We start from the raw sequence: 15,847 nt of genomic DNA on the forward strand, positions 1-15,847 counted from the left end.
CCAGCTTAATTCGCATTACTTTACAATGGAGAAAATTAGAACAAACTAAATTTTTAAAGGTAGAATTAGTGTGATAATTATTAGAAATAGCCACATGTTAAAATATGGTTACTGAGAAGATGTTTGTGATATATTTTAATAACGTGGGGAAGTTCTCATTCTGTAATAGCATAAAAAGCAGAAAGCAGAAATGTGTGGTCTCGACTCTGCAACAAAGTGCACAAAGAGAAAAGGAGGAATACTTGCAAATGACCATTCTGGTAGCCTCTAAGTGGCATAGTTATGAGTGTATGATTTATTTTAATTTTTGTGTATTCTGAAATATTTTAGTATGTATTATTTTTACACTCAAATGTCCCAACTTGGGCCTTCCTCAGATCCTCGGTATTTGCAGAACGTGGCTCGACTTGATGTGCAGGAAAGGCTGTGGCAGTGTCTGCCCCAGGGGTGAGAGCGAGGCGCCTGGTGCTAACAAGACACACCCCCGAATGTTCAGCTCTGAGGTCGGCAGCGTGGCCCTGGACACCTGTGAGGCGATTCCCCGTGGTAAAGCGTGACAGTCTCCCCTCTCTGGTCCGCACTGGGGCTCTCAGGTCTAGAGCAGACTTACCCATGCCGCTTTCGCTTGTCTCAGTTCAGGTTTATGGCGCTTTTGCACCATTCTAGGTTGAGAAATGAGGCCTAATGTGAACTAAGGCTGGTGAATCCGTTCAGAAACAAACTGTTCCAAGATCTCTCTCAAGACATTGCAGCCTTCACATGCAATTGGCCACCTCGATAGCTCTGCTCCTGGCTGCAAACAGCCTCCTGCATCCTGCACTTGCCCAAATCTGACCCATGCCTTCAAGGCACTTAAAGCGCAGTTGTTGAAATATCCCAGTGGCCACCTCTCCCTTCAAGCTTTCTGTGACAACCACCCATTAGAGGCACTGATGGCCCCGCTTTGAGGGCTCGCCTGCTGGCCATAACCAAATTGAGCTGGTGCTTGTTCAAATACAGCTGCCTGGGCCCTACCCAAACCTGCTGAATTGGAATTTCCAGGAAAGAGGGCCATTTTATCTTTAATTTTGTTTCATTTCATGCATTCAGCTTTTTCTGCCTCAGTTATATTGACTTGAGAACAGGGATCATATCCTGAACAACAGCTGCCCAGAGCTTTACAAAGAGTAGGTATTCAATGGCTATTTGTTAAATGGAATTGAATTATTTACAGTTGAAGCAAGGACACCTATCAGTCCTTGAAGTCAAGTCCTTGCCAAAACGCCACGGTTACTTTTGCTTGCTTATTTCTAACACTTCCTAATCAGCAGATGGAAGCTTGCTAATTATAGAGATTGGCTTTTATCATCTTTCAGATTGTTTTTGCATCCTACCAAGCAGACTATGTGGAACCTGTCTCCCCTTGGAGGCGTGTGGCCCATATTCTCTAGGGATAGCACTTGGAGTGGCAGCCAAGAAGAGAGATGGTTCAGGTTCAGAGATGGTTCAGCCTCAGAGGGAGCCATTCACCGAAATGGCCTGCAGAGCTTCCCAGTCACCAGTCCCAGCCAGAGATCCTTCATGCCTCCTCTTCCCCTATCGCTGAAATGAAAATTGCTACCCAGATTTCGATGAACATCCCAAGACTGAGAAGTTTTCCCTTAGTTATGTGAGATAGCTGCCTTGGGTTTAGCTCTAAGGCTCCTTCTTCAGTGTGTTGATAATATGTTGATTGAAACACATATATAGTGGAGTCACTAGAAAACAGTGATGTGGTAATTTTTCTGAAAAACCTAAATTGAGTAGGACTTAAAGTATGTGTCCTTTATATTCTGGTTGGGTGTCCACCGTTCTCCCCATCAGGAATATCCACCCCACTCTCGCCCTGCATTTGTGTTTCTTCTGGTAACTCTTACTTTGGCAGTTGGAATGTGAGGCTCTATAGAGTATCTTGGGCTGTTATTAATTTTTCATACGCATGTGTGCTGGCTTTCCAGGACAGATGCATAGCTTATACTCCAGTTCATTTTCCAGTGTTTGACACATGCATTTGTTGACTGAATGTATAAATAAACGAAGATTGTCTGGGAAATGCACCCTTAGCAGTTTAAAGCCATCCTGACACATGGCTCTAACGACCTTGGAGTAATATTAATACAGCAAGAGTAAAGTGCCGGCCTTTGACTGTGTGTTGTAATTGAAGCGCTGACATGGAGTGCTTCGTCTTCCTGGGACTGGTGGCAGTGAGACTTGTCCTTTGCAAAGAACAAAGCTAATGTCTTGGAAATGCATGCGCTTAAGACTCATTGGCATGTACCTGTGGCTCTTGCTTCCTCAGAACTAATGTTTCATCTTGAACAGCCTTTCAAAAACCCAAATTACTTCATTTTCTCATCTTTCTGTTATACCGCTGTCTCTTGGGGCTTTGCGAAAAAGCCTAACAAGCAGTTTGAATGGCAACCCAGGCGCCTCCTTATGATGACAGAGTCTCTGTCGCTGCCGCCCCACGAGGTGAGGGCTGTGTCTGCTGCTCCTGTACCTGGTGGCTTTTCTTACAGCTGTCGCTCCCCAGCAAGGATACAAAGCTTTCCTCTCTGGTGTTTTCTGCCTGCAAGGTAAAATGGAAAATTAGAGATGTTATCTGAATAATTAAGTCAAGCCTTAAATGGAAAAAAAAGTCTCTAAAATATCCAGATCATTGAGCCTTCTGAGTTTCCATTTGTCAGGATGTGGGCGGCTTGTCTTTTCGCTAATTGAAATGGCAGTGAGTGCCCTTGAATGTATTACCATATCATTGAGACCCCCGACTTGTAGGCATTAGCTTAAGGAGTGACAAATGTCTTAACCAGATGATAATCATGCAGTTTGCCTTCTGGTGATTGCTACAGAGAAATTAAATTGTATTCTCATTGAATTTAATGTCAATCTATACCATACTATTGAGCAGAGTCGCCTTGGCTAGGAATTGCTGGGAGAAGCGGGGGGCTTGTAATTTCGCTGTGGCAGCTGCGTCTTTTGTGTGTCATACACGAGCTCAGGTGATGGTTCCAAGCATCCAAGCGAAAGAGATGGACTGTGAGAAAACCATTCCTTTTCTCTAGTCTGTAAAACTGAAAATACTATCTAAAATCCCCAGCAGACTGTGGCTTTTGTCCATGAGTTCAGAGGTTCCAAGCTGCCTCAATCGATTGTCCCTTCTCTTTAGTTCTGAAAGCGATTAATCAAAAAGATTAATTGGAATGACAAATGTCAGAAGGGACCTCCTGTGAAAGATGTTCAAGAATTTCAGCAGCAGGTGTCACGTAAGCATGTTTAAAAGGAAATAGCTAAGTGTTTCTTTTCTCTTAATGTTCTTTTAGAACCAAGCAAGACTCCAGACTGAGGTGGTTCCTTCCCGTGGGAAGTCAAGTAGGGAACCTAGCTGTCTGGATAACTACAGCCTGAATGCTCACTCCCAATCCACTTAAGTCATAATCTTGGTGATGGTTTCCCCAGTGCCATCAGAGCTGAATAACAAATCCTATTTTTGTTTTTGAAATAGAATTCTTCCTTCCTTTTACCATTTCCATGAATGATTGATAATAAAGTAATATGGCACCCATCTAGGTCACCTGATTTTCTTGTTTTGACCATGGGGGATATCTTGATGCTGTTGGAATTTTCCATAAGGGACTTTCATACTGTTACACACTTGTCCATTTAGCTATGGTTCACTTAAAAAGCAATGCTTTGGGGGCCGGCCCCGTGGCTTAGCGGTTAAGTGCGTGTGCTCCCCTACTGGCGGGCCGGGGTTCGGATCCTGGGCACACACTGACACACCGCTTGTCCGGCCATGCCGAGGTGGTGTCCCACATACAGCAACTAGAAGGATGTGCAACTATGACATACAACTATCTACTGGGGCTTTGGGGAGAAAAAGGGAAAAAAAAAGGAGGAGGATTGGCAATAGATGTTAGCTCAGGGCCGGTCTTCCTCAGCAAAAAGAGGGGGATTGGCATGGATGTTAGCTCAGGGCTGATCTTCCTCACAAAAAAAACCAAAAAACAAAAAAAACAATGCTTTGTCTCTGCTCCTGCATTGTTTCTCTCTTCTGTAGATGTTAAGAGCTTGATAGAGATGCTATTGGGTCGATTTCTCTCTCTACCATTGCAGCTGTCCTAAATCACTGAAGATAGGCCTAATTTTTTCTTAATAGCACCAGTTCTTTCTTCTTTCCTCCTTCTTGCAACAGATATCTCTTGATTTAAACCGTCTCTGCCAGCCCTCATATTATAGCCTAGGTGCTGAGATGGTACAACCTGGTGTGGCTAAGAGAATGAGTGACAGCTAGAATCAGAATAGAGTAACATGGGCTAGAAATATCACAGGCATGGGCACCATGATGACGGGGAAGGAATGTATAACTGTGACCCCATCTGGGATATGAACTGGCTTTGTCACTTCTCAAGGGAGTTAGAGGGATAGATATGAAACAGAAAGGAGAGAGAGACCAGATGAATTTATAGTGCCAAATGCTATTTATGTTCTACTCCATCCCTGCTCTAAGTTGCCTTCCAAAAATGGTCTCAGGTATTAACATTGCGTTTATATCAAATATGGATGTGTTCATCTAGGGCCCTTTGATAACAGAAGGAAGGTGCTGCCGCTGCTGGTTCAGTTCCCTGGTGTACGGATAGCGGGCCATTGTGGTTCATGTTCCTAATGATTGGCACCTTTGTGAGGGCTGCAGTCCAAGATGGTGCCTTCCTCTGTCCTGATAGGTGATCTGAAAAAGCAGTGCCGCCGACCTCCCGTCCTACTGAGGCGAGAGCTGCACCATATCTGCCTAGCTGCCGGTGGTCCTGGGGCAGAAGCTTTTGCCAAGCTGCTCCGGAAGGAAGATGTTCAGCAGCACGGCATTTGTGAAAGCATAGCATAGGAGAGCCCACCGCTAGATCTTTCCCCATCTTCAAAAGAGCTCAGTGTCCCCAAAACAAATGCCTCTCTCCCTGCCTTGGCACACTTGGCCTTTAAACTGGCCTCATTTCTGCTCCAGCCTCATCCCTCCCCTCTGCTCCTGCCCCTTGCACCCTCTGCCAGGCACACTGGTCTTCTTCCAGTCCCCTGAACACATGGGGGCGGGCTTTACAACTCTCGTGCCTAAAATATACCTTCTCCACTTCTCCCTAAAGTCTCATTTCCTTCCCCCTCAGACAAAATGAGTAGTTAGCTCCACATCCTTTAAATCTCTCTAAACTTGTCACCCTGTGATACGAAGTCTCCTAACAATAAAATTAGGCACAAGTACCATCTGCCTTAGAATGAGCTGGCTGTGTGGTGCACGACACTGCTGTACGCCTGGATGATTGCACTTGCCGTGAGATCCCAGTAAAAACGGGCCACGTGTGGTGCCATCTGTGGTCTCTGTGACTGTGCCTTTGGATTACCTCTTCATTTACACACCCCTTCAAGGACCCAGGCCATACCTGTTCCTTTACCTCTCCTCCTCCCACAGTGAGACTTAGCACCTACGTTGCAGATGAGCCTCTGGGTTTAAGGGACCATCTGACGGATGAAGCTTCTGCCTGCACGTGGACTGGCTTTCAGAGTTGCTGTAGTAAGGGCTCCCCCAGACACAGCAGACATTGCTCCTTGCTCTCCTCCTGACTTCTGCAGGGTGATGTTTCTAAGCTGAAGGGACTGTATCATTTCCCAGATCAAAAATCTCCTGGGCTCCCCATCCTCCAAGGGGGGAGATCCTGTGTCTTGGTGTGGCACGGGAGAGCCTCCTCCCGCACTTCCAGCTGCCCCCCCAACACTCTCTGACAGGTAGCTGAGGCACTCTGCGGAATCTGGAAGCACACTATGCTTTTTTGTAAAGCTGTGCCTTTACACATGGAGGTCCTTCTGCTTGGACTGGATTTCCCTCTGCCCTTGCCCAGCTGGTGACCTTCCTACTCCTCCTTCCAAATGCAGCTTCACTGTTCCCCCATCTGGGAAGGCGTTCCCAGCATCTCTGTCTCTTCCAAGGGGGGCCTTGCCCACCACTCCTGTCACAGCCCTCGTCCTTGTGTCATAAGTGACTGCTTAAATGTCTGCTTCCTGCACAAAACTCTTTGAGGGGAGGAACACTGTTAAATTAATCTCTGTATCCACACTTGGTACTTAGCACGGTGTCTAGTACATACTGACGACTCAATAACATCTGCTCATTGAATGGGCTAAAGGAAGGAAGAAGAAAACCAAAACTAGGGTTTACTTAAAGATCCACCCAACTACGCTGGGTCTGACCTCCAGGTGGGTGGAAGAATTCAAGAGAGAATCCATACAGCACCCTGAACCTGCACAACAAATAAGGTATTTTTGAGTGTCGCCTTCAGGATGTACGCAAACTTAACGCTTTATTTGAAATCCTACTGAAATGTACGTCTTAGAACTATGTTCATTGCCAGGACACTTTGCCTGTTAGCCGGCAAATCTGAACACGATCATGAACAGGGAGGGAAACACTGTGGCTCATGTTCTCCACGAGCCTGATGCTCCCTCCTAAGCAAGGCCAGCCAGCCTCGGGGGCCCGGGTTCCAGTCGTGGCTTCTGCTCACCTGCTGTCCTCTGGGCAGGCTGCTGACCTTCTGGGGCCTCTGCTTCCTCGTGAGCAGGAACAGGGGCTGGGCAGGACGTCTCATGACTGTCACTGTGGGAGTCTGTGTGACTCGTGGTTTCACGGGATGGGTTTTGGAGACTGAACTGTCACCAAGCAGGTGGCGGTGCTCTGGGTCTGGAAGACGTGCAGCCACCCCGCTCGGCACAGCAGCCCTGCTGAGCTCCAGGAGCGGAGCTGTGGTGGTCAGAGGTGTTGCTCACAGCCGCGGGTGCTGGACGCCTGGGAGGAGGATGTGGGCGACACACAGCAGCTCCCTGGTCCCCCGAGCTCCACTAGGTGGCTCCTGAGTGGTCAGCAGGGACTCTGGAGCTGGGGCACCCTGACCTGGCTGGAGTGGCACTGTGGTTCTGGGAGATGAAAGCATAGCCTCATCTCCTGTGTGTGTCGCTGGGTAAAGAAGGGACTTTTCAATCTGTCAAAAGGATGGGACCCTCCTGAGGAAGAAATGAACCTGTCTAATGTTGAAAAGGGAAAGACAGGTCCCTTTTCACATCTATGCACTCCCATTCATTCTGTCTCTCTGTCTGTCTGTCTCTCTCTCTCTCTCACACACACACACATACACAGGAATACCACTTCCAGTGACCTTTCCTTCCGTGTAGATCAGAGGGAGATGCTAGGGATCAGGAATTTCCCCTAAATAACTTGGGAAGGCCCCACCACCTCCTACCTTCCTCTCCCTCCTCACCCACAGCGCCCCTGCCTGTTGTTCTGGCCATACGGTCTGCCCAGATTTCCACAGCTTCGTTCTTGAACACCTCCAAGCGTAAACCTCCCAAGTGACCCAGAGCCTCACCGAGAAATTCCAGACTTGACCAAGGTGGTGAAAGGGACACACGCAGGGAAGCATGGCAGGGCTCCTGCTCACCCTCTTAAGTGTGAGCAGAGAGAATGGCATCTGAGCGACAAGGAGCAAGGGCTTCCCTCTGCCACCATCACTGGGGCCCAGAGGAGAAGCCGGGGGCTGTTCAACAATCTTAAACCTATTGCTGGATTTTTTTCGTGAATGATAAGGCTTTATGTGTTCCTAAAATAATGTATTTGGCTGTCACTCTAACAAGTGCCTTGTCTTTTAAATCATAACTTCCTACGTGGATATTCCCTGGCTTGGCTTGATTTGCTTATTAAGATTTTCTCCGCCTAACGTTCCCTTTCAGCTGGCAATGTGTGGGATTCTATTTCTTCTTCAAAGAAAAGGAGCCCACACAATTTAGTTTATGTAATTCTGCAATATTCCTCTGCACAATGGCCAGCACAAAAGAAAGCTTTTTCAACACATGGCTTTGAGGCTAAAAACAGTTTTGAGGCACAAGTTTCAAAACTTCCTGGGTGCCCAAGAACTGAAGAGTTGGATAGAGATGGTGGTGTTGCAGCCGCCTCCCACTTGGCTCCTCAGAAGTGCTCAGCCATGTGATGGGGTCAGGGCCACCTCAGCCCCCACACCCACCCTTGGCCCATGACCTCACTCACACAGCCGTTTCCAGACATACAAATGTACAGGCAGGACTCAGATCTCAAAGAGATGCAGAAGGGGACCAAAGGGTGGTGTCTAATCTCGTCCTCAGTGACCCCTTCTTACCAGCGTAATTCAGGAGCCAGAACTTGGGGGATTCTGGGCACCAAGTCCTGTGCTTTTAGGCAGAGAGGCACCGAGAAGGGTTCTGAGCTCAAGGAGCAGAGCATCATGTCATGGCTCTGAGACACAGTGGGCAGGTCGCCCCAGCCCACATCACCCATGCATTCATTCATTCAACAAAATGTTTACTGAGCATCTGCTACGTTCTTGCCAGGAACATTCTTTCCTGGAAATGCTGACCTAAAGGAGCTAGGCAAGGACCGTACTCTCTTGGCGCCTGCCTCCTGGTAGAGGACACTGATAAGAAGCGAGTTAACAAGTTAGACGGGTACAACGTGTCGTTCAGGCTCTGGTGTATCTGCGTCAAGGTGGGAGAGGGAGATGCGGGATTGAGAAGAGGCACTGACTTGAGAGCGGGAGGTTTGGGGCATCAGGCCTGGAATAAGCCCAGGGGACTTTTGAATGTGGGCAAAAGACAACACAGCTAAACACATTCATTCAGACCCTAATCAATTCTCTTTATGTTATGATCTCGGCTTTTGTCAAAGACCTGTACAAGCAGTCTGCCACTATGTTTGTGATAAAAAAAAAAGGCTTTTAAGATATTGTTCACCACATCATTTAGTGTTCCCTACGTAAAGTCTAAAATGAAGCATTTTATTAAGACCTTGGAGGGAGGAAAAATTCTAATATTCTGATCACGAGAACTATGCTTTCCTTTATCTCCTTGGCAGCCAAGAAGCTCAGAGGAGTATCTGAATCTCAATTACTACAACTATACCTGCCCATGTTATAATTTGGAGGGAGTGCTTAAGAGTGATAAAAGCGGCCACTTATGGGGCTGGCCTGGTGGCGTAGTGGTTAAGTTTGCCTGCTCCGCTGCGGCAGCCCGCGGTTCACGGGTTCAGATCCTTGGCGTGGACCTACACACCGCTAACCAAGCCATGCTGTTTTGGCATCCCACATACAAAATAGAGGAAGATGGGCACAGATGTTAGCTCAGCAACAATCTTCCTCAAGTAAAAAGAGGAAGATTGGCAACAGATGTTAGCTCAGGGCCAATCTTCCTCACCACAAAAAAAAGTGCCCACTTATAATTACACAAAATAGGCTCAAATCCCCATTTCCTGCTGCGAAGTGTGACCTTGGGAATGTTTACGAACCACTTCTGAGCTGGGTTTCTTACGAACATGGGAATAGTGATATTGATAGGGTATTAATGAGATAATGTACCAAGTCTCCTGCATAAAGTAAATCCTCATTGTTATTATGATTCTCTTTCTTATTGCTACTTCCTGATTTCTGTCTGGTTTATAGTTCCCTGTTTCCTTGTACATTTCTTTTGTTGTAAATTTTCTCAAATCCATTGTAGAAAGAGACAAGTTATATGTAAGGTTTTTAAAGTTCCATTACCCCCCTGATGGCATAACCAGAGCTGAGGGTAGCATAAAAAAGCTTCAGGCATTCATTCACTCAAAATAAAATTAGTTCATGATCTCAAAAACTATTATGCTGTTTCTTCCAACTAAATAATGCCAGTTTCTGTAACCTCATCTCGTATACTTTAATGAAGTTTCCTTTAGGGCCTGTGTTTTTCACTCACAGTTTTCGATTTCTTAGTGTAGAGGCAATTTTTAAGAATCATTTTTTCTATTATAGATATACTTTTTGTCGCTTTCTTTTCATTTCTGAGATGGCACTCACTCATGGCTTTATATTCCAAAACAGATAAGCTATTAATGATTTTGTCAGTTAGAAATTGACACAGCAGAATCTTTTGTCTCCCTGTGTTCTCCAAAAAAAAATTCATACATAATAACATGTTCCTTCCCTAGTAGTGATGATTTTTTCTTTTAACATTCTATCTCCTTACAGGTTTTCTTTTTGCTAACGTACTGTACAGCATAAGAGTATCTTAAAACATATTAAACATGCAAAGCCTGTTTCAAGATTTTTTAAAAATCCAGGAACTTATCACTTAATTCAAAACGTTTCAACAATTATGAGTTATTTAAGTTGGAAAGCAAAACAAGTAAACAAAACGTTGGATCCTCCGCTACAAATAGAAACAAGCCAGCAGCTGGAATCTTATTCCCTATGAAGTGAGGCACAATGTGATCAGATTGTTTTCAGTGGCTCATTCATTGGACCTACTTTTTCAGGGGTCAATTAAAATCTATGCTTAACATAGCCTATAACTAAGGACGCTTGATTACAACCAATAATTGGAAACTTACAATGTTCCTGAGACTGTTACTAATATTCTTGTGGTTTTCTTGTTAGTGACTGTTGCCTATGACCAAGGTAAGAGAAGACGAAAAACACTTGAATTACGTGGTGGGATGGAGAAAAGCTGGGAGCAATTTAGTGACAATCTTAACTTCCTCATCACACAGAGAATGGGTGAGCCACACCTCCCCTTCGCAGGGAGGAAGGAGAAGGGAGGTCTCTGTCAGACGAGATTTGCCTTAGAGATTAGGAAGAATTGCGAGGTTGTAAAAAAAATCGCTGTCTAGGAAGAGAGTCGTCTTTTATCCAGGGCTATTTAAAAGCAGGACAGATCCTCATCTATCTCCCATGGTTCAGATGTGAAGGGAGAAGGATTAAATTGCTTCTTCCAGCTGGATGAGTCTATAGTGTGAACTGGAACACTGTGAATGCCCTGGGGAAACGTGGCCACAAAGGAATCCCACGTTGGGCATCAACCATCCACCTGCTGCATTCAGAAAGCAGCTGTTGAGTCTTTAATAAGAGCACCCATTCAGGACATGCTGGCATATAGGTTTATGTTAGCCTTCTTCCTCATACCTTTTTGTTTCTGTCTTTATTTTCTTCTCTCTCTGTACCATCTACTACTAACTTATCCTGTCTTTCTATATTTTATCTGTTTTTCATAGCCAACTTAAACCCTTTCTCAAGAAAGAAGGGACCTAATTGGATAAAATAAATTCTATTAATTAAAGTTTTGAGGGTTTTTTTAATGCCAGGAGTCACGCAAGGTCCAGGGGTATACAGAGAGCAGAGAACACTGGCCTCAAGGTCTTCACAACATGGGGATAAGCATGGACAGGTCAACTAGCAATAACACAGTAACAGTCCCGGCAGGGGAATGGGATTCCTGTGGGATCACACAGCAGAAAGGCCCACTCCCTTGGGAATGGGAAAAGCATGCAAGGAGAGGTCATAGCAGAGTTGGTGCTGGAGCATAATCTTGAAGCCCAAGTGCAAATCCTGCCTGCAAGTGTGAATGGGGAGGATGTGGGCAAAGATAGAGGTGGGGGGAACGTGGTCTTTGAGGAACAGCTTTGAGGCTGCCCTTCTTGTTGCAGGCAAATGCCGTTATTCCAATCTAGTAAATTACTGGCAAATGTGTTCCTGGACCAATGCTTCCTTCTATGCCTTTGTTCCCACCATGTGGACAGTGATCACTGGTGTAATTGGACAGTTTCAGGAAAGTTGCCTGGTTTCCAAGGAATTCTGGTAAAAATACCACAGCAGAGGTGTCTTTAACAAAAGAAAAGCACTCTATCATCTTTTTTGAGGCCCTGACTGATACTAAATGGATAAAAATATCTCTCTTACCCTTGTCAACATTAATGCAAAAATGTCCCACTCAGGTACAAACCTTACAAATAAACGTAGGCCCCTCCAAAACAATGGTATATATGGCACCGTTACAAATACACTCAACTGTTTTACGTTTGCAATTTCGATTTTGTAAGGAAACCTGGAGGACCATGACTAGGAACGATTGGTAGGTTCGCTGCAGAATGAATGTCAGTGTGAGGGCTCTGGGGCTGGTGTGACGGGACCTTTGGCCAGGGGGTGAGCCTGGCCGACTGCCCGGGACCTGTGTTTCAGTGAGGCTTTCTTCTTAATGTAATACTAGTAGAATTTTATTAGTAGATTTTTATTTATTGAGCACTTACTATGCTAAGAGCTTGATTTGCATTATCTCATTAAATTCTGACACAACCCATTTACAGATGAGGAAATGAAGGTCTGGAAAGGCTAAGTAAGCTGTCTAGGGATAGAAGCTTGGAAGTTGGTGGGTGCTGCACCAACTCGATCATAGTTTGCTCTAACTCATAATTATGTGCTTGACTATTTCATTTAATTCCAAGTAGTTTTCGTCTCCATAATCATGTTATATAAGATGTTATTAGGCCACACGAAGTGTGTACACTGAAGAGATGTTATGCTGTAGCAGAAGACTTTCTTTTTTTGGCGATTTTACAAAGGTCTCTGGACAAAGCCCCCTGGAGGACGGTCAGCCTGCTGAGATCCTCCCCGAAATGCCCAGAAGAGCCAGGGTGCCTGTGAGGCGGGGAGCCCTTCATGCTTTCTGGGTTCACAGCTTTGCTTGTCTTCCTGAGAGGAGGTGCGGTTTCCAGGCAACACCGTCATCTGTCTATGTTCATACTGTCACAATGACAAGAATTTTTAAAAAAATAAGACATATGGTACCAATAATGTGATGAGATGCTTTCTAAAGTCTGGCTTTTCTGCCTGTAGTAATTCCATGGTTACCACCAATGGGGCCAGAGGAATTCCTAATAAAAGATTCAAATAATGAGTGAGAAAGACTGCCAATGGCCATTAAGGGCCAAGATTTGGGATGCCAAGGCTGGGCTTTATCAGGTTAATGGGCTTTTTACAAGTGCCCTGGTCTTAGAAGATGGAGAAAGTACGGGCCTAAATTACTATTCAATAGACTTATATAATCTAAAGAGCAGACTGGTGCTGGGGTCTGGTCCTCATGGCTGGTAAACAAAAAACTCAGTAACTTGCATTTGATTGTGTGTATGTTTGTCTGTGTGTGTAAGTTCTATATGATGCCCTTCCTCCCTTGTTTTAAAAGCTATCTGTATCCAAAACAGTGAGTTATTGCTCTGCATCAGCTCAGCTCATTTTCAGTGCTCAATGTTATAAACAATAAAATAGATGTGCTTTTTTTTGCATCAGATGCAATGTTTCCTACAATAACATTAGCTCCAAGGGAGACACAGTCCTCTGAGATTGGATTTTATTGAAAATTGTAGTGTTTGAAGATAACTAGGATATCTGAGATCTTTAATAGAAATTTCAGACTGCCCAGAGACATTCTGTAGAGTGAACGAGCTGTAAATGGAGGAGGAATGACCGCCTCACCGGGCAGGGACCACCACTAATTCTGGGCTTTGTGGAGGGTCTTGGATCACTAAAATGGGATCACTAAAATGTTCAGTGATAATAACTATCATTTACCCTAAAGAAGGATAAAACTGGACCAACTGAACTGATGTTGGAGAACTCGAGAGATGGCACCTTGTTTGGGGCGGGCATGCCTTCAGGGCTATTCTGCAGACTTTCAGGCCTTCTAATGCCAAGTAGGCTAGAGGGGGCTGGGAGAGGCAGACTCTAGCAGAGCATGGAAATGCCCGGCCCCTTGGTGAGCTCATGCTTTCGTTCTTGCCTTCCCTGTGCATCCCGAGCCACCACATTTGTCCTGAGGAAGATGCTCTGTGTTGTGTTTCAAATCTTCCTGGGAGGTCCGCTCACTCACAGCTCATTTCTCCCAGCACAGCCTTCGTTTCCTCTGAAGACAGTGACTCTGTACCTGGCAGATTGTCCCAGCTGATTGTCTCTTTGCCCCCGCAGAATCTGTACCAGAACAGGTTTTTAGGCCTGGCCGCCATGGCATCTCCATCTAGAAACTCCCAGAACCGCCGCCGCTGCAAGGAGCCGCTCCGCCACAGCTACAGCCCCAGCCAGTACCACAGCATGGCCATCAGGACCGGCCCCCACGGCACCGTCACCCTCCCCCGCTCCACCAGTGACACGGACCTGGTCACCTCCGACAGCCGCTCCACGCTCATGGTCAGCAGCTCCTGCTACTCCATAGGGCACTCGCAGGACCTGGTGATCCACTGGGACATAAAGGAGGAGGTGGACGCTGGAGACTGGATCGGGATGTATCTCATCGGTGAGTAGAACAGCACTTAGCCAGACCGGCTACCGGTGAGCCACAGATATAAGGGTCTCAGGAGCGTGGTTTGGGCATTCAACAAGTCTACTAGTCATCATTCACTTTTACATATGCTTTAATATTTCAGTAAACTCTACTAAGTTAATTAAAATGCACACTTCGCAATCAAATGTGTTATACACCAAGTTCTAACACACTGCAGACCACACACTAAGGCTTCTCTTGCCATCTCTAGTCAATGGAAGAAAATAATGAGATAGCAGGGCAAGATGTGGCTGAACACAAACGTCATTACCATTTGCAGGTGTAGAAGCTCTTCCGCGTATCAATGAGGTCATATCAAAAGCCTGTTTTCAAATCCACGTGTTTATAAGACCAAAGCGACACCATACATGCAACCGCTGTGTGCACATCTGTGTGGGGGTGATTTCACCTTTGTTTCCAGCATAATCATGGGCCTCTTTTCACTTGCTCTTTCAACATTCTTACTTCTTTGTATTGAAAAGACAGAATGGGATTAAACAGAGCGAGAGCAAGCACACCACAGGGTAAGGAACAGTGTGATGGCTGAGAGGAAAATGAGTGCACAAGTCCGTGTGCTGGAGAAAATAAATCTCACAGATTTTAAATGATGAAAATAAATTTACTTCAAAAATGTGTTTTATCTAGATTACATGATATAATCAGGTGTGGTGGAAACTGATGCGTTTAGGCTGGTAACAGCGAGCAAAGGTGTGATTGCCGGGGGGTGGCTAGAGTCAAGTTCAACAGACGCAGGGCCTTCTGCTTTCAGTCTGTGCACATTCAGATACACGATGCCAGATTTCACATCATCGAATATCACAGGAACAATCCATTAGGATTGTTATGAGCATTTTACAACCTGGACCACTTTTCTAATAAAATAAGGGGGATCTTATTTAACTAGCTGTTAGGGAAACATTTTTGGCTTTCTTGAAGATTTTGCAATCAGCTAGGTTAATGTATTTACAATATACACATTATTGTAAAGAGGGAGAAACATAATTTTGGAAATTTTTACCCACATATGGTTACTAGCTAAATTGGACTTCCAAACAGGTAAAATTTAATTTGCTTTAAAAATAGTTCTTGAAGAAAAGTGTTTGCACACCATCGATCTAGAACAGAGCTTGCAAAATAACAGCCTACCAAGCATATTTTGTTTAGTCCATATTGTTTTAAATTTGGTTAGTGATCAAGATTTAAAAATGTAGAGATTTCACATTGAAATCCAAATTTCTAGCTTCTTTCACCCAAGTCCTCAATTTGGCAGACTGAGCCTGTAATTCAGCTTGGTGCTAATCCGCTGGAGTGAAGCATTAGCTGCCCCTTTAGACTGGCCTGCACCCTTCAGTTTCACTACAGTCTCCCCCCCGCCCCCCATCCCTACTTTAATTAGGAGTGTTACTTGTTGAGCACTTTAGGCAATTAGGTTTTGGCCCCAGATCAAGAGTCAGCTCTTGACAACTGTACCATCCTGCAGTGGTGAGTGTCAATGCCATTCATTCCTCAAGTCAGGGAACAGCTGGAAAAGGAGCCTGTGTGGGCGGAGGTGGGACAGCCGAGGGACATTCATCCATCTAGAGGAATGGATGGATCCGGCTCAGCCCTAGATCTGGGCTGGGGGTGTACTTTGGGGTAATTTGCACCTGGCAGTATA

General features: G+C 45.4%; 1 protein-coding gene across 1 annotated transcript in view; it reads left to right on the forward strand.

Moving 5' to 3' along the window:
* HECW1 (HECT, C2 and WW domain containing E3 ubiquitin protein ligase 1) overlaps positions 1-15,847 on the forward strand; it is a 404,461-nt gene that overhangs the window by 154,485 nt on the left and 234,129 nt on the right. The window contains exon 2 of the mRNA XM_014793615.2: positions 13,839-14,163. Coding sequence (XP_014649101.2) covers positions 13,839-14,163 — 325 coding nt within the window. The remainder of the gene's footprint in view (positions 1-13,838; positions 14,164-15,847) is intronic.

Source organism: Ceratotherium simum, chromosome 1 (assembly GCF_057802395.1).
Source record: "Ceratotherium simum simum isolate JZ-2026a chromosome 1, ASM5780239v1, whole genome shotgun sequence".
In the NCBI taxonomy this organism is placed as follows: Eukaryota; Metazoa; Chordata; class Mammalia; order Perissodactyla; family Rhinocerotidae; genus Ceratotherium; species Ceratotherium simum.